Source organism: Lissotriton helveticus, chromosome 2_1, assembly GCF_964261635.1.
Source record: "Lissotriton helveticus chromosome 2_1, aLisHel1.1, whole genome shotgun sequence".
Taxonomy (NCBI): domain Eukaryota; kingdom Metazoa; phylum Chordata; class Amphibia; order Caudata; family Salamandridae; genus Lissotriton; species Lissotriton helveticus.
In genome coordinates, this window is record NC_136059.1 from 882,664,186 (window position 1) to 882,689,402 (window position 25,217).

General features: G+C 40.3%; 1 protein-coding gene across 1 annotated transcript in view; it reads left to right on the forward strand.

Moving 5' to 3' along the window:
* Positions 1-25,217, forward strand: part of ADAMTS19 (ADAM metallopeptidase with thrombospondin type 1 motif 19) — a 1,315,906-nt gene that overhangs the window by 105,303 nt on the left and 1,185,386 nt on the right. The window contains exon 3 of the mRNA XM_078675613.1: positions 24,091-24,259. Within this exon, the coding sequence (XP_078531739.1) occupies positions 24,091-24,259 (169 nt within the window). The remainder of the gene's footprint in view (positions 1-24,090; positions 24,260-25,217) is intronic.

Here is a 25,217-nt window from a genome sequence, read left to right on the forward strand (position 1 = left end):
GTCAGCCAATACTCCACTGTGTACAGCATTCAGCTGTACGAAGCAGGAATATGGTCGCACTGTCTGTTTTCTTGCCATGCCCTATGGCCAGTTCATGTAATTTGCCAACCCCCCGCAGATGGCCAACCTCCTGCTGCTGGCTACCACCCACTGCTGCGTATCCTTTGGCTGTGTGGAGCTGATACTGGTCCATGGGGATGGGATCCTGGCCTTGTCCTGTTATGTTATGTTATGTTATGTTAAGTCCACTTGTAACGCGCACGGCTACTCAAGAGTGTCCCGGCGTGAAGCCTGAGAGGGTACAAGAGGAGATTAACAAACAAAGAAGCGAGTCTTAAGTTTCTTTTTAAAGATGGCAGGATTCTGGATGGACCTCAGAGAAAGGCGGAGGGCATTCCAGGCAATACTGGCCTTCAAAGTGAAGGAGCTGCCACCCATCCTCTGAAGCCTAAAGCGAGGCACCCGGGCAAGGCATTGGGTCGCAGAGCGCAAGGCACGAGCCGGGGAATAAGAGGAAAACCGCTTCTGAAGATAGAGAGGCCCCAGACCATGGAGAGCACGGTGTCCAACTATCCATGCACCTCATTCCTCTGCAGACCACCACTCCACATTTCTTTTGTATTTGTTTAGTTTTTGGTTTTGTATGGCACTGTGATTCACCAGTGGCACTCTCACAGTACCAGAACTCAAGCTTCACCCCCACTGCACTCAAACCCAATCGGTAGCCAAAGTTCCAGCTGCAGACAGCCAAAGGCCATGCACAGTGCGGGGGTAGCCACAGAGCCTGGCTTCTGATCAGGCCTGCAACCAAAGCTCTGTGGGTGGCCACCTCCCACTGAGCACAGAGGTCAGGTCATGGGCCCAAGCCCCGTTGCATGTGGCTAACCCCCCCACAGGCCTGTGCCTGCTGCAGCCTCCTGCTGCTGGCTACCACCCACTGCTGCATATCCTTTGGCTGTGTGGAGCTGATAGTGGTCCATGGGGATGGGATCCTGGCCTTGTCCTGTGCCCAACTCTCCATGCACCTCATTCCTCTGGGGACCACCATTCCACATTTCTTTTGTATTTCTTTTGTTTTTGTTTTTTATGGCACTGTGATTCACCAGTGGCACTCTCACAGTACCAGAACTTAAGCTTCACCCCCACTGCACTCAAACCCAATCGGTAGCCAACATTCCAGCTGCAGACAGCAAAAGGCCATGCACAGTGCTGGGTAGCCACAGAGCCTGGCTTCTGATCAGGCCTGCACCCAAACCTCTGTGGGTGGCCACCTCCCACTGAGCACAGAGGCGAGGCCATGCGCCCAAGCCCCATTGCATGTGGCTAACCCCCCACAGGCCTGTGCCTGCTGCAGCCAGGCTTTGGTCACAGGGCGTTGCCTGTCACCAGACTCTGCAGATAACATCTACTACATTTCATTCACCCACTGAAATGCCCAGCACCCCTGCTGAAACTGATCGCCATTTAATTGATTTTTAACTTTTTTTTGCAGCATTCCCACTTCAGCCCCAGGGTGCCATAGAGTTTTCATGGTCCCACAAAACCATGGGGATGAAGCTTAAATATCGGTACTGCAGGCGTATCACTTTACTTCCCGACAGGGCCACGCTGGGTCCCTTAGGAATGCCACAGTATGGGCAATATGAAAAAAGAAAATCAGCTTTTGAGGGATTCCTGTGGGTCCCCACCCATTGACAAGGTAGGGGCCAGTGTGACCTTGCCCTGCCCCCTCTTTTTTTCTCCAGGACTCAGGGACCGAGTCCCTGAGTCCTGTAATGGCGGCTGCAACATTTTTCTCTGAGTTGTGCCAAGCCAATGAGATCTCAGGTTACTGCAGGACCTGTACTGGATCTGCGGTACCCAGAAAGCCAATATGAGTAAAAGCTTCTTCCGCCAGTCAAAGGGCCCTATTTTTTATATTCTTTGTATTGTGAGACTCATGTGGGATCAACCATCAAAATATACCTCACTTTTTCAACCCCTTCATGACCACCCCAAGCATCTCTTTAAACACACATTTCTCAAAAACAGCTGAATGAATTTACACCAAATAAAGTTTTAACTTTCTGGCAAATTTGATGTAATTCAGTTCAGGCATTTTTTCCAATATTGCTTCCCAAGAGTAATCCCCTCCACATCCGGCCCAAAAAACTGAGAAAACGTTTTGCAGTACTAGGGTAACACAGTAGTACCGAGTAGTATTTCCCTCCAGGAATGTTTAAAAAACACTGTAAGAGATCATATCTTTCTAAGCCGATCCCTTCTATTCACAGTCGCGGAGGCTAGATTCCACCCTATTTGCCTTTCTGATTATGCCCTCCTAGAGTTAGTATTAAACTGCCCAGTCCCGCGTTCGAAGCACAGGAGATGATCACTTCCCAACTTCCTCAGCAGGGATAGACTCCTGAGGGACAAACTATGAACGGAAATCACAGAATTTGTTAATGCCAACGATCCAGCCCTTACTTCTTATGTGACCAACTGGGATGCCTTCAACGCAGTTATTAGGGGCAAATGCATAGAGCTAACAACCACACTTAAAAAGCAGCAGGGGGAAGAGAGGCTTCTACTGGAATGGGAACTGCAACGGGCAGAAAAAAAGCATCAAGACACCGTCGAGCCAAACCCCTCCGCACTGTCACCTCCCTAAAAGGCAAATTAAAGGCTATCTACACCAACAGGGCAGAGAAATCCATGCTAAGGCTGCAGGCACGAGGTTATGAAAGTGTCGATTTGTAGACGATGCAGGCATCTTTCACACTAATGAGGAAAGCCAAGCAAACGCTTTTGGAAAGTTCCAGCGCAACCTCTACACAGCCGACCCACTTGAAGCCCAAGCTCAGGAGAGATATTTGGCCCCTCTCAATCTTCACAGGGGAAGAGGTCCAGAAAGCGACAGACGCTCTGAAACTGCAGAAAGCCCCTGGCCCAGATGGGCTTAATGCTCAATTCTATCATACCTTTGCACCCAAGCTGACTACCCATCTGGTGACTCTTTTTAATGCTATCGCAAAAGCCCAAAGGGTGACATATACCATGGGACAGGTGTTAATCACAGTTATTCCCAAACCAGGAAAGGACCCGGAAAGCGTGCGCATCATATAGGCCCCTTGCTCTATTGAATTTGGACGTTAAGTTAAGCCTAGAAAATCTCCTCCCTGCACTAATCGACCCTGATCGGTTTTGGTTCATTAAGGGCCAGCAGATCCACAAAAAATTATGGAGAATAGTCCACATAATCTAGAAAGCCCAGAAGAAAAAAATTCCTGCGGTCCTTCTTTCGCTAGACGCGGAGAAGGCCTTTGATCAGGTTGACTGGCCCTTTCTCCTTCAAACACTGAGAGATTTGGCTTCCATGAAACATTTATCAGTATGGTGCAGGCCAATTACCACTCTCCCAGGTCAAGAGTCCTTGTAAATGGGGTGGGGTCCGATTGCTTTGCACTTTCGCGGGGGATAAGGCAAGGTTGCCTTCTGTCCCCCATGCTATTTGCTCTTAGGATTGAACCTCTAGCGGAAAGGATTAGGGCAAATAAGGATACAAATGGCACAGACGATTATAAGATCTCCCTCGTTGTGGACACTCACCCGCTGACCTCGCTCCCAGCCATTCAGGAGGAGCTGGATCGAGTTAAACTGGTATTGGGCTTTAATGTGAATCTATCGAAGTCATTCTTGCTCAATCTAACTCTACTGGGTGAATTGGTCGACAGAATGAAGGAGAACTCCCCTTTTGCGGAGAGATTACATATCTAGGGGTTAAGCTAACGCCAAAAGTTGCTGGCCTCTACAAGGCTCTCTATCCTCTGCTAGTGCGACAGATTAGGGCAGACCTAACTAGATGGAAAGCTGCCTATACCTCTTGGCTGCGAGAGTAAATGCAATAAAAATGAATGTTCTCCCAAGGCTGCTTTATCTCTTTCAGGGGCTCCAGATACCAGTAGATTGGGAACTGTTCATTGACCTCAAAAAGATGGTCACTAAGTTTATGTGGCAGGGACAAGGAGAACGTCTGTCATAGCGAGTGCTCACTCGAACGCGCCCTGAGGGTGGCCTGGCCCTCCCAGACTTTTGGGGCTGTTACAGAGCAGCCCAAATTCGAGTACTGACTGAATGGTCCCTCAGAGAATCAGAAAAACATTGGCTCCATATGAACAGACAAATAACTGTCAGGACCATTGGGGATCTCTTAGGGTTGACAAAGCAACACAGGCCCCAAAAACGCTTACCTAAGCACCCCCGTTGGCCACTACTCTCCGGGTTTGGGACCTACTTACAAAAACACTATCCCTGATGACCTTTCCCTCGCCATACACCCCCATCCATTTCAACCCAGAGTTTCCTCTGGCACTGCGAGATGGACCATTTAAGCAATGGAAACTTGGGGGTTATCTTATGATTTCTCACCTATACAAAAATGGGGAACTCCAGACATTTGCAGCTTCCACTATGCACAGCTTAAAAACTGGTTGCAGCAACCCCAGGTGCGGCTGGCCGCTACCAGGGACTTGTTTCCCATTGAGAAATGTGCACAATCAGGAGCCTCTACTATGGGGAATATCTCTTTCCTATACTCCCTAATTAGAGCGCTGAGCCCACAACAGACTCCAAGGCATAGGGTTTTCTGGGATGCTTATCTTTCAAGGTCAGTAGTAAGCGCGTAAGCGTGACGTGTCGCGTTGCCGCGTAATGCGTCTTATGACACGCCGTGTTCGCGCACTCGGAAGTGCTCCGGAGCACGAAGCGCAGCACCCCGGAAGCGCTCCGAGCGCGTAGCGGGACGCGTAACGTAAGCGTGATAGGTCATGTGACCTGTAAATAACACTTTTCATTGGTTTAGAACTATTTTTTTTCCCAAATGATGAAAACCCCTCCTTTTTTCCTCACTCTGACTTTCATCTTTGTGAGAGGAAGACCTGTTTCTCCTTGTTGAAATAATGGCATCTGTAGTAGCTGCAGCTGGTGGACCCCCACCCCCACCACAACCACCTAGGAAGGAAGGACCACCTGCGCAGTTCCTTCCAAACCCAGAGGAAGAGGAAGAAGAAGAGGAAGAGGACGTAGAGCGGAGGCAGTTCTTGCCTGAACAGCCCCGCAAATCACACCACAAAGACCATTTTATATGGCAATTTTATTCTTTTCCTCGAGACCAAAAAAAGGTCAATGCCCGATATGTGACATGCCTCATTTATAAAGATGTTTTGTCTAGAGGTACAAACAAAAAGTATAGTTTTGGTAACTATACTATGCACCGCCACATGCAGAGGTGGCATCCAAACAATTACAGCGCTGCCGAGCTGCGTCACCTCCAAGATAACCTACCAACTCCTGTGGCCAGTACATCGTCACAGGTAACTCTATCGGGACCAGAGGCGAGGGAGACGGTCCCAAACATTCAACAGAATTTTGTGCACATGAAGCTAGTGTGCATTTATTGTGGTGAACTAATTTCATATGGGAATATGAGTATCATTTTAATTAATAGAGCGTTTGAAAACCACAAGTGCTCAAAACGCCCCAAGAAGTAAATTTTTTTTTTTGCTCCTGTTGAGCCCTTTCTAATGCCTGTTTTTCGTTGTTCCCCCCCCAAAAAACCAAAAAAACATAAAATTGTTCAAAAAATACAACAAAAAAAGTTCAGAAAAATAAAACAACAAAAACATAAAAAAAAAAGTTCTTTTCAGAACTACCTCCCATTTCTAAAAAATTACTAAAATTTTTAGCACTCTTGACTTCATTTTTCTCATAGGTGCGCTTCCCGGTGCGCGCACCGGAGAGCGCCCCGTTAGCGCAATAAAAAAAAAAACAAGAGAAGGAGAGCATAAGAGAAAGAGAAAGAGAGAGTAATGTTAAGAGACAGACAGCAAGAGAGAGCAACACAGAGGTACTGTATAATACATAGTAAAACAGTGTAAAAGATATAAGAAAGTGTAAGAGAGAAAATGAAAAAAATATAAGGCTGTGAAACAAAGAAAGAGAGAAGAATAATACTAAAGCAGAGGCACATGAAGAATGTGAGTGGCTGTAAAGAGTAAAGGGAAAGTGAAAAAATGATGTACAAATAAAAGGTAATAACGGAACCAGATTTAAATAACACTGGTGAGGGAGAGAGAGAGAGAAAAAAGTAGTGTCCATAACTAAAGAGGGATGAAATAAGATGGATAAAATCGACTAAAGTTAAAACATGTGGATTGACAGAGAGAAAAAACTTAAATAAGAAAAGAAGAAGTAACAGAAAGGGAATAATTGAAGCAGCAAAGAAATGTAAATAGCGTAGTGTGCTTGAACTTCAGGGAGAAAACATAATGAACAAGTAGTGAAAGAGTGAAGAGACAGAGACAATTAGAGTAAGAGAGACGGACTGAGTGAACGGGAGTGAGGAACTGTGAGAACAGAGGGACTGAGAAAAGGAGTGGAAGGAGTGCAGTAAGTAAATCACCCACACAACACAACAGCTACCCTACCTCAACGCACTCTAAAATATTATTTTACTGTTTCTCTTGGTTTTCCCCTTGTTACGCTCCCCGGTGCGCTACCCATAGGGGTGAAAGAGGGAGAAATATTGAATTAGGATAACACATGGTGAGTGACATAGAGAGTGGACATAGAGAGTAAAGGAAACAGTACCTGAATGGGCTTGAGTAAAACAGCAAAAAAAGTTAAGTAATGCAATGTGTGTGACTTACAGGGAGTCAGTGGGTGTAGGTAGGAGTTTGGGTGTGTAAGGTGTGTCTGTGGGTGTGGTTGTGTGGACTGTTTTGGTGTGGGTAGAAATGAGGGTGTGTGAAATATGTTTGAAAAGTGTATGAGTGTGGGGTGTATATGTGTTCGATGTATGTGTGTGTATAGAATGTGTGTGTGTTTTTGAAGAGTGTGTGTGGGAGTTTTTTTGTGTGTATGAGGTGTGTGTGTGGTGTGTGTGTGGGTGTATGTTACAGGTGTGTGCATGTGTTGGGAGGGGGATGAGCTGTATGTGTAGGAGTAAATTAAATAATTAAGAAAAAGAGAATGAGTGAAGAAGCAAAGGAAGGGAACAGAGGGTAAATGAAGTAAAGAATAGGGATCAAAAGAAGTTGAATATGAGAGGGTAAATAGGGAAAGGGGAGTAAACATGGAGAATAAGAATAAGTGAAAGAAGCAGAGTAAAAACACAGGAGTGAGGTAGATTGAGAAAATGTTAGTGACCTTAAAGCAAAGGGTGATAACAAACTACATTTTTTTAGTCATACTTACCATATAATAAATGTAACTTAATTTTTTTTTTACTACAGTTGGTATCTGTGAAAGAGAGAAGAAAAAATAAGTTATAATTAGTAAAATATGTATTTTAAATTAAAAGATACAAATGAAGAGCTAAAAACATGATAACACTCTATTTAGAAATAAAGTGAGAGTGAAGAACACAGAAAGGGAAATAAACTAAAGTAGAAGGACAAAAAGAGGGAAAAAGAAATAGAAGGAGAGCAAATTACAAAGAGTAAGGCATATAGATTCACTAAGAAAAAGAGAGAGAAGTACAGAGAAATGAACTGAAGGTAAGAAAGATACTAAAACAATGTGAGTTAGCAAAACTAAACCAAGAAACAGAAGTAAATAAAAAGATAATGACTGAGACAGAAAACAGTCTAATTAAGGATGCATTTAGAAGAATGAGGAATAGAAGATAACTGAGAGTAAGAGAAGAACAGTCATACAGTGAAAGGATGAAGGGAGACAGAATAATATACAACAATTGAAGGAAATGGACTGAGGAAGTTATAACGTAGACACACTTACAGAAAAACTGAGTAAGGTGGAGTACAATGAGTGAGAAAAGAAAAAAGTAAGTCTGCAAAAAAAAAGGAAAGAGAGGAGAAGACGACTAAAACAGTGGTACTGAGAGAAAAAAATTTGGTGATGAAAGTAAAGAGAAGGACATTGAAAGAAAGGAAATGATGGATAGTAAGGGAACCAGAGTAAAAGAAATGGGATGAAGAACGATGAGAGAGGAGCAGTGAAGTTGTTGTAAAAGAAGTGATAGAAGGTAGATAAACACAAGTGAAAATAACACAAGTAGAGTGAGGCACTGAGGACATAGAAGTAGTGAACAAAAAGCAGAGAGAAGAGGTCAAAAGTAAAGAGCAAACAAAGATAAGCTAAGGAGAGTGGGTGATTTATAGTGATAGAGTGCAATAATACTGCTGAGTGAGTAAACAGGAATTACTAAAAGAGCAAAGGAGGAAAATACGGGAAAGAGAAGAAAAGCAGAAAGACTGAAAGCTGAAAAGTTATGCAAGGGAGAGACGGGATACACACAGTTGAAAGGAAAAAGAGGGGTTGTCAAAGAAGTGGAGTAAGGGAACGGGGGTTACAGAGAGTGAGAGAAAGACATTATAAGTGAGTAAAAAGAGCTGAAAGAAGATGAAAAAAGGAAAGTAAGTGTCAGAGAATGGGAATACAATTTAATTTACACAATCCAAAGTATAGAATAACTTCTACAACATGTTACATAGTTTATTTTTGCTGTTCTCAGAATATATTGAATTTCACTTAAAGTAGTGAGTTCAAATTACTTATCATATGACTGCGGGAAAAAAAAACACAATCTAAAAGATTGTGTTTTAAAAAAAACCTTACATACTGACAAATGACAAATGTACGCTAATCTTTGATTGACTTACTTTTCCTTGAGGCCAAATAGTATATCATGGAGGTCCTTTTCTCGTTGCATAGTATTTTGCTGTTCACTTAGAAATCCATTCCATCGACTTTCTACAAGAAAAGCTCCAGGAACGTCTGAAATATTTTCAAAATTTTAATATACTCATTTTTTTCATTCATGACTCTTTACTCATTCTTGCACCTTTCCATTTGGCCAAATAGTGTCAGATGTATGAGTATATATGAGTACTCCTCCCGTCTTCATAGGCCAATTACCTTTACCTAAATTTTGGCTGTAAAAACACTAGATATGAATTTATAAAGCCAAAAGGCAAACGTTGTTTGAAAGTCAAATGATTGTCGCTACATTGGGTCCAACCTTTAGAAGTTTTTAAATAGCATGTGTAATGCCCTGATGTTGTAGAAGGACCATCATGAAAAATAATAGCTACAGTTGCAAAGGTTCTTCCTGATAGCGATACCTGAGAAGCCACAAAATTTTTAATAGAAGTTGTCAATTTAGTTCCATCAGGTCTACATCGTTGGAACATTAAAATAACATAGTGACCATAATTTTGTAGAAATATTGTGGACAGCATTGCAGACTTACATTGGGTACACACCATATTGTGATCCGCTGCTTTAACTAGATTATTGAAAGACACTGGTTTGCAGTCTGGTAAAGTTAAATATATAAATCTTTCAGAGTCTATTCTAGTAGTACTTGATGAAGCACAGTTATCACAGTCATGTTGCCATTGATAAGAAAGGCCAAATAGATTTTTTATATCTACTCCTTCATCTTGTAATACATCAAACATATATATAAAAAATTCCTTACAATCCTGCTGAATATTCTGTGAAAATTGATTTTGACCTGAACATATATCTAGAAGATATCTAATTTCTGAAACACTTTCTATTTTTGCTCTATCACTACTACATTTGTCTAACACAGAATTCAATAAACAGCACAATGTTTGTTCCCGATTTTCAACAATCTGTCTTTGTAAATTTTGAAGAAAAAAACAACATTAACTACTACATTAGCATAGCAGTTGACACCAGAACTGTTTTCAAACTGAAATCCAACAACATCTTCAACAGAATCCTTTTTGTTTCTCTTTACAATTACACTTTTATCTACTTTATGCCTTTTTGCTGATACCTCACTGCAATTACTCTCATTTCTTCTTTTTCGGCCTACCACACGTTTTTCAATCAGAGGATATTGAGGCAAATGTGGAGCATACTCTCTTCTTAACCTATTGTATTCTTTTACACAATCTAAATCTGCACAAATCTTTGTTTCATCACACTCAATCAAGTACAATCCTGATAAAGTTCTGACTCGTGATAATGCCACATATGCCATACCCTCTTTAAACACAGAACTTCCAATGTTCACCAAAGCGCTATCTACACTTAAACCTTGAGACTTATGAATTGTCACCGCATATGCCAAACAAATAGGAAACTGTTTTCGGCGAACATATAAGTCTTTCACGAGCAAAAATCTAGCTGAACAACGACAAATTTGTTCTATTTCATCAATGTCATCAAATTGAATTTTTAAAATTTCAATTCCATCTCTATTTTTGTAATTCACAAAACCAACAACATAACCCATTGCTCCATTTACTAGACCTCTTTCAACATTTAAATTCCTTCTTAAAATGACACGACAATTCAAACACACATTCAGAGTCTTTTCAAAACCAGCAGTTTTAGATATAGTCTTCTCTAATGAATCCAATTTTGATTTCAAATTTTCAGACAAAATAATTGTTGCTCCCATATGCTCTATTTTATCAATAGCTTCCAGTTTCACTATCTCTTCATTTTCTAACTGTAACATTTTGTTGTTGAACATGGAACATTCTTTCAGAGTTGGCAAGAAACATATGCTAGATTTCTTCTCGTTAATTTTCTTAAATATGTTCTCTGGAAGAATGTTTTCATTTGGGTACAAATTTGAAATTAATCGTGGATGTAAAGCTTCTTTCTCTTGCTGACTTACTTTTCCGATCCTTACATCTTGTAGAATATTTTTATAATCTTCATCATTTGCCTGCCGCATATTTTGAAGCAGTTCTGCATATTTAAAGTTTAACCATATATTATTGTTTCCAATGCTCCCTAAGCACTTCCTGGTATCTTCATGTGTGAGCATTTTGAACACAGGTTGTCCTTTCACTGGAGTCAACTGCAGAAGATCTCCAAAAACAATAATATGTTTTCCACCAAATAAGACATCATAGTCTGTTCTAAGAATTTCTTGCATTCTCAAATGCACAAAAGCAAGCATGATAATTGACACCATGCTTACTTCATCAATGATAAGAAGTTTCATTTTCTTCAGGACTCTCGAAACTTCGGAACACGCATCTCCTGATAGCTTGTGATACTCCAATTTGTTATCATGCTCCACTGGCAGCATCAGTAAACGATGTAAAGTAATCCCTTTAATGTTATGTGCTGCCAGCCCAGTTGGAGCAGTAACAACACAAGACAGCGGTGATTCAGTCCTTTTCTGCAGATAAGTTGCAATGGCTTTAATCAGAAAACTTTTTCCAGTTCCCGCTTCTCCACTCACGTACAGTTGTACAGGCTTAAATGATGTACATGAGCACTCTTTTTTCTCATGACTGAATCCATGTTCAATCTGTTCTGTGACTTCGTCATATATCTGTTTCTGCTCAAGGTTTAGTTGTTTCACCAAATCTTCTAAGTTAACTTCATCATCTTGACCTTGTTCCATAGCTCTTTCCACCTCATCCATGGCAGTAGCAGCTTCATTTTGGATAATTGGTCCTCCTAGTGGATCCTGCACCTGCCTCACAACAGGAAGGAGAGTGAGGCAAACGCTTTCTCATGGAGCTTCACAATTTTACAAAATACAATTCCTCTATGCAAACAAACTCAATATGCTTCCTACACTGTTTTAAAACACAGCTAACATCATTGTAAAGAGTCAAATTGACACCTATGTCTAAGAATACAGACAGGGATATGCTTCATGAAGCCTAGTCCACTGCACACTTAGATACAATCCTAACCACCTAGGCTTACCAGGAAAGCCCACACATGTACCTTTTTTCCCCATATTTAAAAAGTGACGCATGTATGCGTCATTTTTTAAACCTTTGTGCCACATTATACTAAAAAATGTAAAATCCATTTATTTTCCCCAAAATCGTTTTTGACATCACATTTAGGAAACACAGCACAGATCATATTTACAACCATCTGCCTCACATCAGGGATAAGACTGAGGCTAAATCTTGCACATGAAGCTTCACAATTTTACAAAATACAATTCCTCTATGCAAACAAACTCAATATGCTTCCTACACTGAGTTAACACAGGTAACATCATTGTAAAGAGTCAAATGTATTTCTATTAAACATGCACACATTCTTTATTCCTTTTAAAAAATGTAAACACTATTTATTTTCCCCAAAATCGTTTTTTACATCACATTTACAAAACACAGCACAGGTCCTATATAGAAGCATTCCATGTCACGACTAAAAATTCACAATTTTACAAAATACAATTAACGCTTTCACATGAAGCTTCACAATTTTACAAAATACAATTCCTCTATGCAAACAAACTCAATATGCTTCCTACACTGTTTTAAAACACAGCTAACATCATTGTAAAGAGTCAAATTGACACCTGTGTCTAAGAATGCAGACAGGGATATGCTTCATGAAGCCTAGTCCACTGCACACTTAGATGCAATCCTCACCACCTAGGCTCCCCAGGAAAGCCCAAACATGTACCTTTTTTCCCCATATTTAAAAAGTGACGCATGTATGCGTCATTTTTTAAACCTTAGCGCCACATTATACTCAAAAATGTAAAATCCATTTATTTTCCCCAAAATCGTTTTTGACATCACATTTAGGAAACACAGCACAGATCATATTTACAACCATCTGCCTCACAGCAGGGATAATACTGAGTCAAAATCTTGCACATGAAGCTTCACAATTTTACAAAATACAATTCCTGAATGCAAACAAACTCAATATGCTTCCTACACTGAGTTAACACAGGTAACATCATTGTAAAGAGTCAAATGTATTTCTATTAAACATGCACACATTCTTTATTCCTTTTAAAAAATGTAAAAACTATTTTTTTCCCCCAAAATCGTTTTTTACATCACATTTACAAAACACAGCACAGGTCCTACGTAGAAGCATTCCATGTCACGACTAAAAATTCACAATTTTACAAAATACAATTACTCTATGCAGTAAAAACTTTTTACCAAGCATTATCAAAAAGCATGACACAAAGCAACATGTAAAGACCACAATTTCCTTCCAAATCTTCTCCATAGAGTATACAAGTCTCTATGTATATTAAATGAATCATAACTCACCTTTACAAATATTTTAGGAGATTCAGAACAGTGTCAGATACACACACCAATATTTCTTTAGCAGAGCCAAAGATATGTTCTCCAGACACTGCAAACCATAAAGGCACAGAAAACCTCTAATTCTACACAGATATCCCTTTTTGTTAACCAATCAAATCTCTTCCCTCTCTATTTTCAAACCAACACCCTTCCCCCACTCAGCCCTTTCTACCTGTTACCATAGCAACTCCCTCCTCACTGAGCTCCCAGGGTTAGAAGTTGATTTTACAATGTTGCAAATCACCTCAGCAAAGATGTTTGACCTGCGAATACACCAGCTTATCTGGTGCAATGTTTCTTTAAATGACTTTTTTTTAACCATTCAAATTACTTCTTACACAGAACACAACCATGCACCCTAACTTTCAGTTTTCAAGTATCTCATTCTACCAATCATTGCTTGTGATTCAATAGCGCTGAAACTCCACAGGTTTTTTTTTTGCAAACTCCTATTGTTCCAACTGCCATTTCTTTTCCACACTTCATCTGACTGCATCAGAATCTCCTCTCACCATGTATTCTGTCTGGATTATTGGACATAGCTATATCCACTTGGCTCAAAGGTATGCAGCTGCCAGAAATTTCCACAACCTTGACTTACCAAATGTGAAGATTAAATGGATTGGCCACAGAGGATTGAAATGTCACCAATTGATACCATTGGTGAAAACCTTTTTGCATTTGCCACACCCTGACCTGTTAATTGTGCACTGTAGAGGAAATGACTTGGGCACTTTGACTGGGGTAGGTCTGGAAATGCTTATAAAGGACACCTTTGATCAATTGATGGCACTTTTTCCTCAAACTGCCTTGGTATATTCCAATATATGCCAAAGGCAGAAATGGAAGTGGTCCAATCAATTTTGTCCACAATTTGAGAAAGCACGGAAACATGTGAATAAATCTGTTTCTGCTTACATGAGAGACTATGGAATGGGTTCAATATACAATAATAACTTGCGTTACAACATGCAAGATATCTACAGGGGAGATGGTGTGCACTTTTCTGATGAGGGGAATAGAATATTCCTCCTGAATTTAAGACTGTAATTATATGTAGGATGTTGGGTTTAAATCAGAAATGTCTTAATTTAGGTTCCCCAACAGGGTTTTTCAGCCGTCTGATGTTTTTAATCAGAATACAAAAATCTTTTTATTTTTTTAATATGATTTTGCACGTTTGACAGCACTTATACTATTCACAACCTAGCATTGTTATAAAGAATTGAATATAGGAAATTTGAGAATTAGAAATGTTAAAATTTGGATGCAACTCTATACTTTTCTTTCAAATGCACTTGCATGGGATTAGTTATGATTAATGTAATAACACTACTGTTATTATGTTGGAGCACTATGCTCTCTTTATTTATTTCCTGAATTGCGTATTTAGTAGTATTACATACTTCTTACCAAATTGATTTGATGAAGTTATTTAGAAACTGTAATGGATTAAGGTTTCGATTTCATGAGTTGCTTTGAGCACTATGCTACGATTTTTTCTTTTCTATTGCGGTATTTTACTGTGGTAAACTGTTTATTTTACATGCTAGGTTTGCATCGTTGTGCACCCATGCGACCTGTTTCTTTAGGCGCATGGGCTTTTATTTTGTACATAATGAATCAGCCTACTCCTGACGCGTCATGTGACCAAGATCCGTCCGCGGAGCGAAACGCGTCAGGGAGGGCACTTGCTCTGGCATCACTGTGAATAAATTTCTGCACTGCTACACTATCTTGGTGTATTGGCGTTTCTTACTTGATTAGTAAGCATAAGGAGAGGAGAAGAGGTCCGTGCCCGTCTATGACCGCAGCAAAGGGCGGTCGGGATCGTTTTTGATATATATATATATATCTATATATATATATATATATATATCACTCAGAATGCAATCTGTGAGTGGTTTCTCAGACTATAGACATATCAGAGGAATTACAATTGTTGCTCAAACAGCCAAAGTTCCAAAGATCACTGATTTGGTTAATAAATTAGGAAAGGAGATTAGCGATTTTAGACAAGCTGTAATTGGGTCACTTGATCATCGGGGTAAATATCAGCATGGGTCAACATTAGGGCTCTAGTCAATAAGATTAACTTTGATAATGTTGAATGTCCAAGTACAGAGATAGCTTTTTCAAACTATAGCAAATATTACAATTTTATTGATTGAGCTGGAATGTTAAGCATTGACTCATCACAAGGATGCCACTGGACTCCTTTTAGAAAATATACTATAGTATTTATAAGTGTCCTGAAGTTGCCCCATGGTGCCTTTAAAGACTTAGGGCCTGATTTAGATCTTGGCAGACGTGCTACGCCATCACAACGGTGACGGATATCTTGTCTGTTGAAATATACATCCCATACGACATAATGACATTTATATTGTGGCGAACAGGATAGCCATGACTGTTGTGATGTAGTAAACCGTCTGCCACGATCTAAATCCTTGTGTTTGCTTTGTTCACCCTAAGATGGCAGGGTATGGCCAGACGAGGGTCCCTTACTCACTTTGCCACTGGATTCAAGCTAGCCCGGCTGATGAAGGGTGTTACCCAGACACTGGTCCCAGGACGCTTTATTCTGGTTCAGGGAAGACCTGGCTTGGCAGTTCAAGCTGGACTGTTCCCATGAGGCACAGGGTCAAGACTGATTTGCATACAGCTGGGTCTGAGGTGGTGAAGTGAGTTAACAATGATGATGGATTCAACCCACATCTGTGACTGGGGGTGAGAGTCTGAAAAGTTTTAGTTCTCCGTCCATCATCTCCCTGTGTTCGCTTTGTTTGCCCTAAGTCGGCAGGATATGCCCAGACATGGGGCCCTTGCTCACTATGCCACTGGATTCAAGCTAGCCTGGATTGTGTACTGTATTACCCATTAGCCGGTCCCAGGATGCTTGTTTCCAGTTCAGGGAAGACCTGGTTTGGCAGGTCGGGTTTGACTGCTCCCATGAGGCACAGGGTAAAGACTGATTTGCATATAGCTGGGACTGAACTGAGGTGGTGAAGTGAGCTTAAGAATGATGATGGATTCAAACCAGATCTGTGACTGGGGGTGAGTGTCTGAAAAGTTTCAGTGCTCCGTCCATCACCTCCTTGTGTTTGCTACGATCTAAATCAGACCCACAGTTTTCTTAAAGAACAAAGTAGTTCACTGCATTCAGAGTGTTTGTCATTGCTATTCACTCGTCCATTGGGATATTGTTTTTGTTAAACGCCATACTGCTGTCATGGAACAATGGGATTCTATTGAAATAAAGGTAGTAGATGTGGGCTTAATTATGTTGGCCCTTCGTAAATTTCCACCAATGGGTTCTGTGATCCAATTCAAAATCGCTGACCCTACAAGATCTGTTTTGATTCTGACCCTTTACATTTAACATTGGCTGATTCATCATACCATTATTCACCTGTGACTGCACCATTCCATCTGCACCTGTCACTATTGTCTGTCCATTTACCTGATTACCCAAATTAGACTTACACTCCTGCTTTCAATACCCGAACTTGCCACAACTGTGACAAAGTTACATCTTTTTCAATGTCTCAATATTTGATCCTCGTCCCCTTCCTTTAGGCATCATATTTTGCATGGGAGTTACCATCACACCTTTCATTTCTGTGGTAGTCTGACTATCTCCCTGTATCATACCTACAAAATAAGAAACAAAACCCACATATTTTTCATAGCTGTTCTCATCCTGTGCCAACCTCAACTTCTCCTTCAACTTTTTGTGACGCAAATCAATATCATCTCCACAGTTCTTAGCATAACTAAGTATTTCATCTTTAGACTTGCTCTGCCAGCAAATTAAATGCTGCTGAATCATAACACTAATCTCAGGCTTCAAACCATATACAAAACGATACACAACATGTCCCATGTCCTTTTCTGCCAAATAATCAATACCACTGTAGTGTTTGAACGCTTGTAAAATTCTCTCATAATATGCATAAACTTACTCTTTCAATTGTTACCTAATCTGTTTAATTTGGCTAAATCTTTCCTTTCAAATACGTAATGAGCAGATTGTACTTTTTCATCACCTCTGTTGATGGTGCGCCAATCATCAGCAATTTTACATTCCAGCCATAAATCTGTTGGAACCACAATATCAAACAAAACATCCAAATCTTGTAACAAAACCGTTGAAACTTTCACAAACCTTGCCACTTGTTTATACCAATTGACAGGCTTCTCTCTCAATCTTGGAAAATCACTGGAAAAGGACAATATGTCTTGTCTATTCCAGGAGACATGTACATACCCTCCTCCTGGTACTTCTCTCATAGGATATGCCATAATGTGCCTCACCCTTTTCCTTTTCCATCATTGGGTGTAAGGGCAGAACCATTGTTGCATCTTCTTTCTTTTTAGCTCATCTTTCCTTCCCATCTTTCTACTTCTCCCTATCTCTTCAAAGTAGTTATTAGCGCCTTAATCTTCAGTCTTTTTCCAGAGGGATTCAGACTCTCCAAATCTCTGTGACTGACATCCAATCAATATGTTTTTTGTAAGGCTTTGGAATCGATATGTTTTTTGTAAGGCTTTGGATTTTTGTTTCTACATCCACTACAAATTTCTGTGCTATCTCAGAAAATTTCTCATGGGTATTTCTTGCTTTTTGTGCTATATCTTTACACATGAATAGTAATTCCTCATCATGCTATTTTGATGATCTCTCTGAACTAAGGGGCCCATTAGGATGGCGGGCAGACTTCAGTTCACCCCCGACCCTAGCGGTGCTGGGACCGACCGCAAGTGGTGCGGCAGTTCTGCACTGGCAATTAGGATGCACTGCATGGTGCATGTCACCTTGTGCATGCCAATGTTGGGGGGTACCATGGGTACCCCTTAAGTGCAGCCCCACACCCCCCTGGAGGCCTGCAACAGGCCGCCAACGAGAACTCTGATTGCCTTTCACCATGGAAAGGCATTGAAAATGCCACATCATAATACCGCCACCATATTATGGACCTCTTCCGCCCGGTAGGCAATCGGGACGATTGCCTACTGGCAGAAAAGCGGCAGACGGTCTTTCCGTCCACCGCGGTACTCCCCACCATGCTAATGAGGCGGGGTGAACAAATGGGGGGTACCATGCCGTCCGGCCTGGTGTTTTGGCTGGCACATTACCACCGCCGGTCAGCCGGTGGCAATCCGCCTGCCATGCTAATGACAGCCTTAGTGTTTCTAATATCATTTCTACTAATTCCACTTCTAATTTAATTACATCTATGTTCATGCCTCGATTTGTATTGCTTAATACCCTACCAGTAGGAGTTATCCCCCAGATGCATCAACAACCCAATTTACGATTCCTTAATAGCGAAAAATACTGATTCGCTATTAAGGAATTGCAAAATGGAATGCATCAAGAAATCACTTAAAAAATAGCGACTTCTTAGAATTCCTTAATTGCGACTCCCAAATTGCGAGTAGCAATTAAGGAATACCTCCCCATTCATTCCTATGGGCCTAGGGCATGTGTGTGCGCAACATGAAACTTTTTTAAAATGCTCTTTAGTGCATTTTTCAAAGTTTTTGCAAATTACCATGAAGTTGTACTTCATGGTAATTTGCGTGCCCTATTAGCGAATTGCATTTAAGGAATCTAAAATTGAGATTCCTTAAATGCAAATAATCGCAATTTAGCGATTTCCAAAATTGCGATTTTTGCATTCGGGATGATGCATCCCAAATGCAAAAATACAGCTCGCAAAGGGCCAGATTCTCAGAATCTGGCCCTTTGCGAGCGGATTTTTGTTTGATGAATCTGGCCCTATATCTCTAATCCAATTATCAAGTTCTACCGGGGATGGCACTATCAATGTACTTGATTGTGATCTCTGATATTATCCACTAGCTTCTCCTTTCTTTTGTACTCATTGTGAGTTTGTTTTTTGATTTCCCATTTTCAAAACCCTTCCAGTTTTTATTCGCTGACCCCTATTTGGTGTTTCAATACTCTTTTCTGAAATGCTTATTAATGGCTCTATTTACCCTTCCACAGTGAAATTCATTTTATTACACATCTCCACACCACTCTCATGGACTTTAACTGTTTCCCATGTTGATAATGTCCTGTAATTTCTGACACCCTCACTCGTATCATGTAAGGAATGGGCTTCTCCTATAGTTCCATTTGGAATAGTTATTTGATGGGGTTGCAAAACTCCTCGCCCTGTTTGATAACGAGGAACAATGGGACCTATATTTACAGGAACTAAGAAGGCAGCTGGACTATTTGTCATGATCACATTTGAAAATCTTGCTCTTTCGGGAGTCTGATCTCCGTTCAAGAAAATACTTCAGAAGCTGAATCTAAATTCGCAGGTGGGGCTTCTGGCCTTAAACTCACAAACGGATTTGTTCCTCAACTACTCCGTTCTTCATGATAAGGTGGCGGTCTACTTAGTAATAGTTTGTTCAGTAATTTACCATCTATATCCTCCAAGCTCTCATCTGTCAATGTGATTACTTGAGCTTTTGGCTCTTGAGATTGTTTCTTTTTCTAACACATTTCTCCTTCCTTATTTTCAGCTACCATTACAGGATACATGTGTGCTCCCAAAGCAACATCTTGTCTCCATAATTTTTTCTGGGAATCCCAATTTGTCTCTACATATCGATTCAACATATTTCAATATCTTCCCCGATATTTCTCCTTTTCTCTTCAACAGGCTTTGTGTTCCCATTCTTCAAGGGCTTTATATTGTATGGGTACAGGTCTAGGTTTTAAATCATTCATCTGTCGCCTCAAATATTTTAGAATTCTTACCTTAAATGTCCTGTACTGCAGAAATGCTAAAGGACCATCCTTCGCAGTATATTTTACCCAAATCTCTAACCAGGTACAAGTGTAATATCCTCTCTCTATTGCAATCTGCAAAGCAGGTGTACCTTCCAGAGCCACTGGAACTCCTTTCCTAGTTGTTATAGGCTCATCTTTACATATTACAACTTTTAATAGCTTTAAAAAAAGTCATGATTTCTTTATTTCAATCCGATCTCTTTATGATTGTTTCTGCTTCCAATAACTATTTGTTCCCAACCACCAATGCCAGCATGACTTCACACAAACCACCAATTGACTTAGTTCTAATGTTATTCCTACCCATAGGCATTTGGGTTGACAATGCCCTTTCTCTGAGATATCCATAAATAGTTCATACCAAGTTGCCACCACCTTCTTCCAATGCAGGCTTTTAATCAAGTGTTCATCCAACTCATTAGTGCCACTTTTATCTTCTTCCACAGGGCGGGCCCAACTCTGTAGTTGGAAGAATTTAAACTTGCACACTGTCTTATTGGTTACTTGCTGTAACTGGTCCCAAGAACATATCTGCCACACAAAACTCTAGCCCTATTCCATGATACCTGCCTGTCCTAAACTCACAGCCAACCTGTCTTTGAAACATTTCTTGGAACTCCGAAAGCCACAGATTGGTGCATGCCTACCTTAATACGACAGATTTGTTACATGCTAAATTTTTGCCCACAAATGTGCCACCGCCTGCAACACTTTTAGCCTTAGATTTCTGTTCTCCAAGTTTGAACATAAATTTGGACCCACCATTTTACACTTCATTGAAAAGAGTCTCCCATTGCTGGTCTCTTCCTGAACCCCTTGTCATATTGTCCATGCATATTATTGAAAATCTGGCAGTGCAATGTCCCCTTTATCATATTTCTTTCACAACTTCCTTTTTGTGATTCTTAGGCCCTTAGATGCCTGTATAAATGAATCTATTCTGCAATGAAGCTTTTGCAACCAAGTATTCTTAAAATGGAGGGGTATCATGTTAAAAAGAAAAGTAAATTACGGATGTATTGTCATTTTGATTAGATTATTCCTCCCAAATATTGTTAATGGAAGATGGGACCAACTGAGTAATAGCCTGTTCATTTCTACCATAATTTTGTGAAAGTTTAATTCTGCCAATTGTTTTAGTGATTGGCCCACCCTTATACCTAAGTATTTTATTTCCTTTTTTATCAGCCTATGGTTCTCATCTATGTTCCAGTTCACACCATTTCCTCTGTCTTGAAGGAGTTAGCCTCATCCTAGTCACTTTCCCAAATCTTGTGTGTATTACATTACGTCATTGGCATATAAGGAAACTTTTGTTACCCAAGTACCATATGAAAACAGAATGATCTGTTGTTCCAGCCTGTTCTTTTCAGCAAAAGGTTCAATAAATAAGTGAAAAAGTAGTGAGGAGAGGTGATAGCCGTGTCTAGTCCCTCTTGTTATCTTGAAACTTGATGTGAGATTCCCATTCAACAACATGTTTGCCAAAGGAGCCCTGTAAGTGCCCCGTAAGTCCATGGAGAATTTAATACCCATATATGATTCAACATGAGGAAAAGATATAGCCGATTCACCCTTTTGAAAGCCTTGGTAACGTCGAGTGTATTAATCTCCAGAGGTACTTTACTTTCCATTGCCAAGTCAGTTGTCCCTATTTACTCATCACTTAGATGGTGCATAAATCTACCTTTCATGAAACACTTTTAGTCCTCCGCTATCAACTCTTCTATTACGCTACTCAGTCTACCAGCCAGACTACTGGCATAAAACTTATAATCACAATTCAAGAGTGAAATTGACCTATAAGATTCGCAAGACCTTTGTTTTTTTCCTGTCTTTAGGATTAAAGTGACTACTGCATCCCTGCATGATTTTGGGGGTGAAGCTTCTTCTTCCCAAATATTTACGAAGAGCTGTGTCAATACTGGGCATAATATGTTGCTTAATTGTAAACGGAATTTATTTGAAAGGCCATCATGCACAGCCGCTTTACCTTTTTTCCTTTTTTAATCAATTAAAATACCTCATTCTTGGTTATTTCTCCATCAGGAATTTATTTTTATTCCATTGAAAGTCCCCCCACAATCTGCCCATCCAACCATCGATTAACCTAAGCCTCAGAGATGCACAAATCCTCTGTATGGATGTTTCAGATGAACTCCACAAAGGCGTGCCCCCCTTCCTGAGTTTCTCATAGACTATTTCCCATTCTCCTACACTTTATCTTACTGATCTCAATTCTTGTGAGGGTTGCCTTAGTCTTCCAAGCCAGGTGTTTCCCCTCATTCTCACTTTACTGAAAGTGTGCTAATTTACTGGCTTCCCAACGTGCCTTCACCCTGCTTTCCAGAGTAGTGATGAGACACTGTTTATGATCTTGGATTTCATTTTGTCACTTCTCAGTGGGCTCTTCCCCATCCGTTGGGTATCTACACTTTTCTAGTGCCATTATCTCACACTCCATGTCTTCGACCATCTTTCTATATTGCTTGACGTTTTGTGCAGATGAACTGATCAGACCCCCCCTTATATAGGCTTTAAACCTATCCTAAACTATATATTTAGCTGCTGATATACTATTAATCTCGAAGAATTCAATTGTTTATACTCTTAGTCTGTCTATTATGGGCTGAGCAGTTAAGAAGGAGCGCTCTAATGTCCATCTTCTCAACTTTCTTTCTGATTTTGCTTAAACTCTAATACCACTGCTGCATGATCAGACAAATGGGCGGCAAAATGTCTCACTTCGTTAACGTCTGCTCTTAAAGATTTGTCTGGTAAGAAATAATCGATCCTGTGTAGTAATTATAGCTTTTATTGTGGAAAGTGTACCCCTGTTCATTAGCATGCTTTTCTCTCCAAATATCACAGAAGTCAAATTGTTTCAACAGGGATCTAATATATGCATGTATTTGAGCAAAACATTGATTTGCTGTTATTAGATTTGTCCAGCTGGAAATCCATCACTACATTAAATCTCAAGACAATATGATAGGGAAATGAGAGCTAAATTTGTAGGTTGTATTTATTCATATTATTAATATTAATAGTTATGTTGAAGAAGGTTCTGATTATCTAAACTGAACTGCAAAGCTTGGCAATGAGGAACCGTTTAAGTTTATTTAAACAATAATGGCTGGGAATAACAGCCACATCGCTTACTGTTGTGAACTGGAATTTAATTTACATTAGGTACATGGTATTTTTTATACTGAACAGTGGGTGCAATAAAGTGGAGCTAATCCCCCTTAGGGCAGGAAATACTGGTACAGTGGTTCATAAATTGCTTGTTTTAGATGCTTGATCCCACTCAGATAGAAGGAGCCATAAATACCAACTGGAGGTCATATTCTGAGGTGGTCCAAGTGGCCAGGTGTGTCATGTGTGTTATTGACAGTGACACTTACTAGTACGCATTGTTTTGGCTTTATCTGATGAATGCAACTGACTGGCTGCTTTGGCATGTGGCTTTTGGGCCAAATGCAGACCCTCTGCTGTGCATTTATTTGTGTTTATGAGTGTGTGCATCTGATTCTTTTCTTTGGGTATTACATCCTGGGTCCATTTGTGATTTACTGCTGCAATCTCCAGGTGTGTTTGAGGCTTGCTCCATATCTTGTGTTCCATCACGGGAAGTGCTAGGGTTGAACAGAGGGCAGCTGTGCTATGTTGATCTGATAAAGGGTCCCTCTGAAACCGTAATGAGTTTTTTATGGTGAATTTGGGTTGCACAAGCAACATCTGTCTGTGATGTGCTGGACTCTTAAGAACAGGACTTTTCTATAAGTTGATGTGATGCTAACAGTTAAATGAAAGACACTTAATTGTATGTGCATATTGTTACTTTTGTCTGGATTACTCATCATCATAATCATCATTGTGTTATTCTTTTTATTATTGTAATATATTTTATTTAGCGGGTGTATTGTAAACCTGCAGGAACACAAAGTGGGAATGTCCTTTAGAACTTTAGTGAAGTAAAAACATTCTAACATAGAGTTATATCTGTGATGATTATTAATTAATTTTTCAGTTTTATGCTGCGAACTCCACAGGAGGCCTTTAATCATGCAATATACTACTACAGTAAACAACATAAAATGAATTGATATACACAATGTACTGATGTATATTTCACTGTGCAATGTGTTTCTTAATGAATGCTTTTGACTTTATTTTTGTTATTATTTACAGATGGGCTTTATAAAAATAAATGAAGACATCATATTTATTGAGCCCTTCAATCAAACTATGGCAGTAACAGGGAATGCACACCGCATATACAGACGAAAAAGATCAGTGAACGACCATCAATTCGCTAACAAGCAAACTTCACATAAAAAGTACTGTGCTGTAGTTGCAGGTATGTTGTTATAATGGATGTGCAAGAGTAATTATATGTATTTTTTTCCATGTTTATTCAAAATTCTCGTAACATATGTATTTAGTGGACCTCAGTGAACTTGTTTGTCATAGCTACTGTTGGACCTGGCCCATTTTTGCAGGTCCACGCCCAGATTTGTGCCTTTAATTGCTGACACTATTTTTGATGGTATCAGGATCATGCGCATGTTCTTACTTCATAAAACATGGTAAAACTGGACTACACCTAATTGGCACATTTAATTTACTTTTAAGTCTGTAGTAAATTTTACGATCAGTACCCAGGGCCTGTCAATTATATGCTAGTAGTGGAAAGCAGCATTCCTTGTGCCACCCACTCAAGTATCACTGTAAAATATGTCTCAGGACTGTCACAGCGGCCTGTGCGTGCAGTTTTAAATTGCTATGTGGACCTGGCAAAATAAACCTTTAGCAAACACAACTAAATGATAGGCGTAGTGCTGAAACTTTTCAGCCAGTCTCCTCCAGTCAAGAGATCTGAGTTTTATGCATCATTCTTTTGCTCACTACACCACTCCAGTCATAGTGGCCATACGGAAATCAGTCTTGACCCTGCTCGTCATGGTAACAGTCCAGCCCAAACTGCCTGGCCAGGTCCTTGCTGGACATCAAACCAGCATCCTAAGACCAGTTTCGGTGTATTTCCCTTCATCTGCCAGGTTAGCTTGAATCTAATGGCACAGCGAGCAAGAGACCCACATCTGGGCATACCCTTGGCCACTTAGGGCAAACATAGCAAACACAACAAGATGATAGACGAGTGCTGAAACTTTTCAGCCACTCACCCCCTTGTTTGCTGTGACGGTTTGAATTTTTTATTGTACTGTGTTTTCACTTTGTTTCTATTTGCATAAGTACTTTAAACATTGCCTCTAAGTTGGGGCAGGGGGGGTTAAGTACCGATTAATTCAGTGACT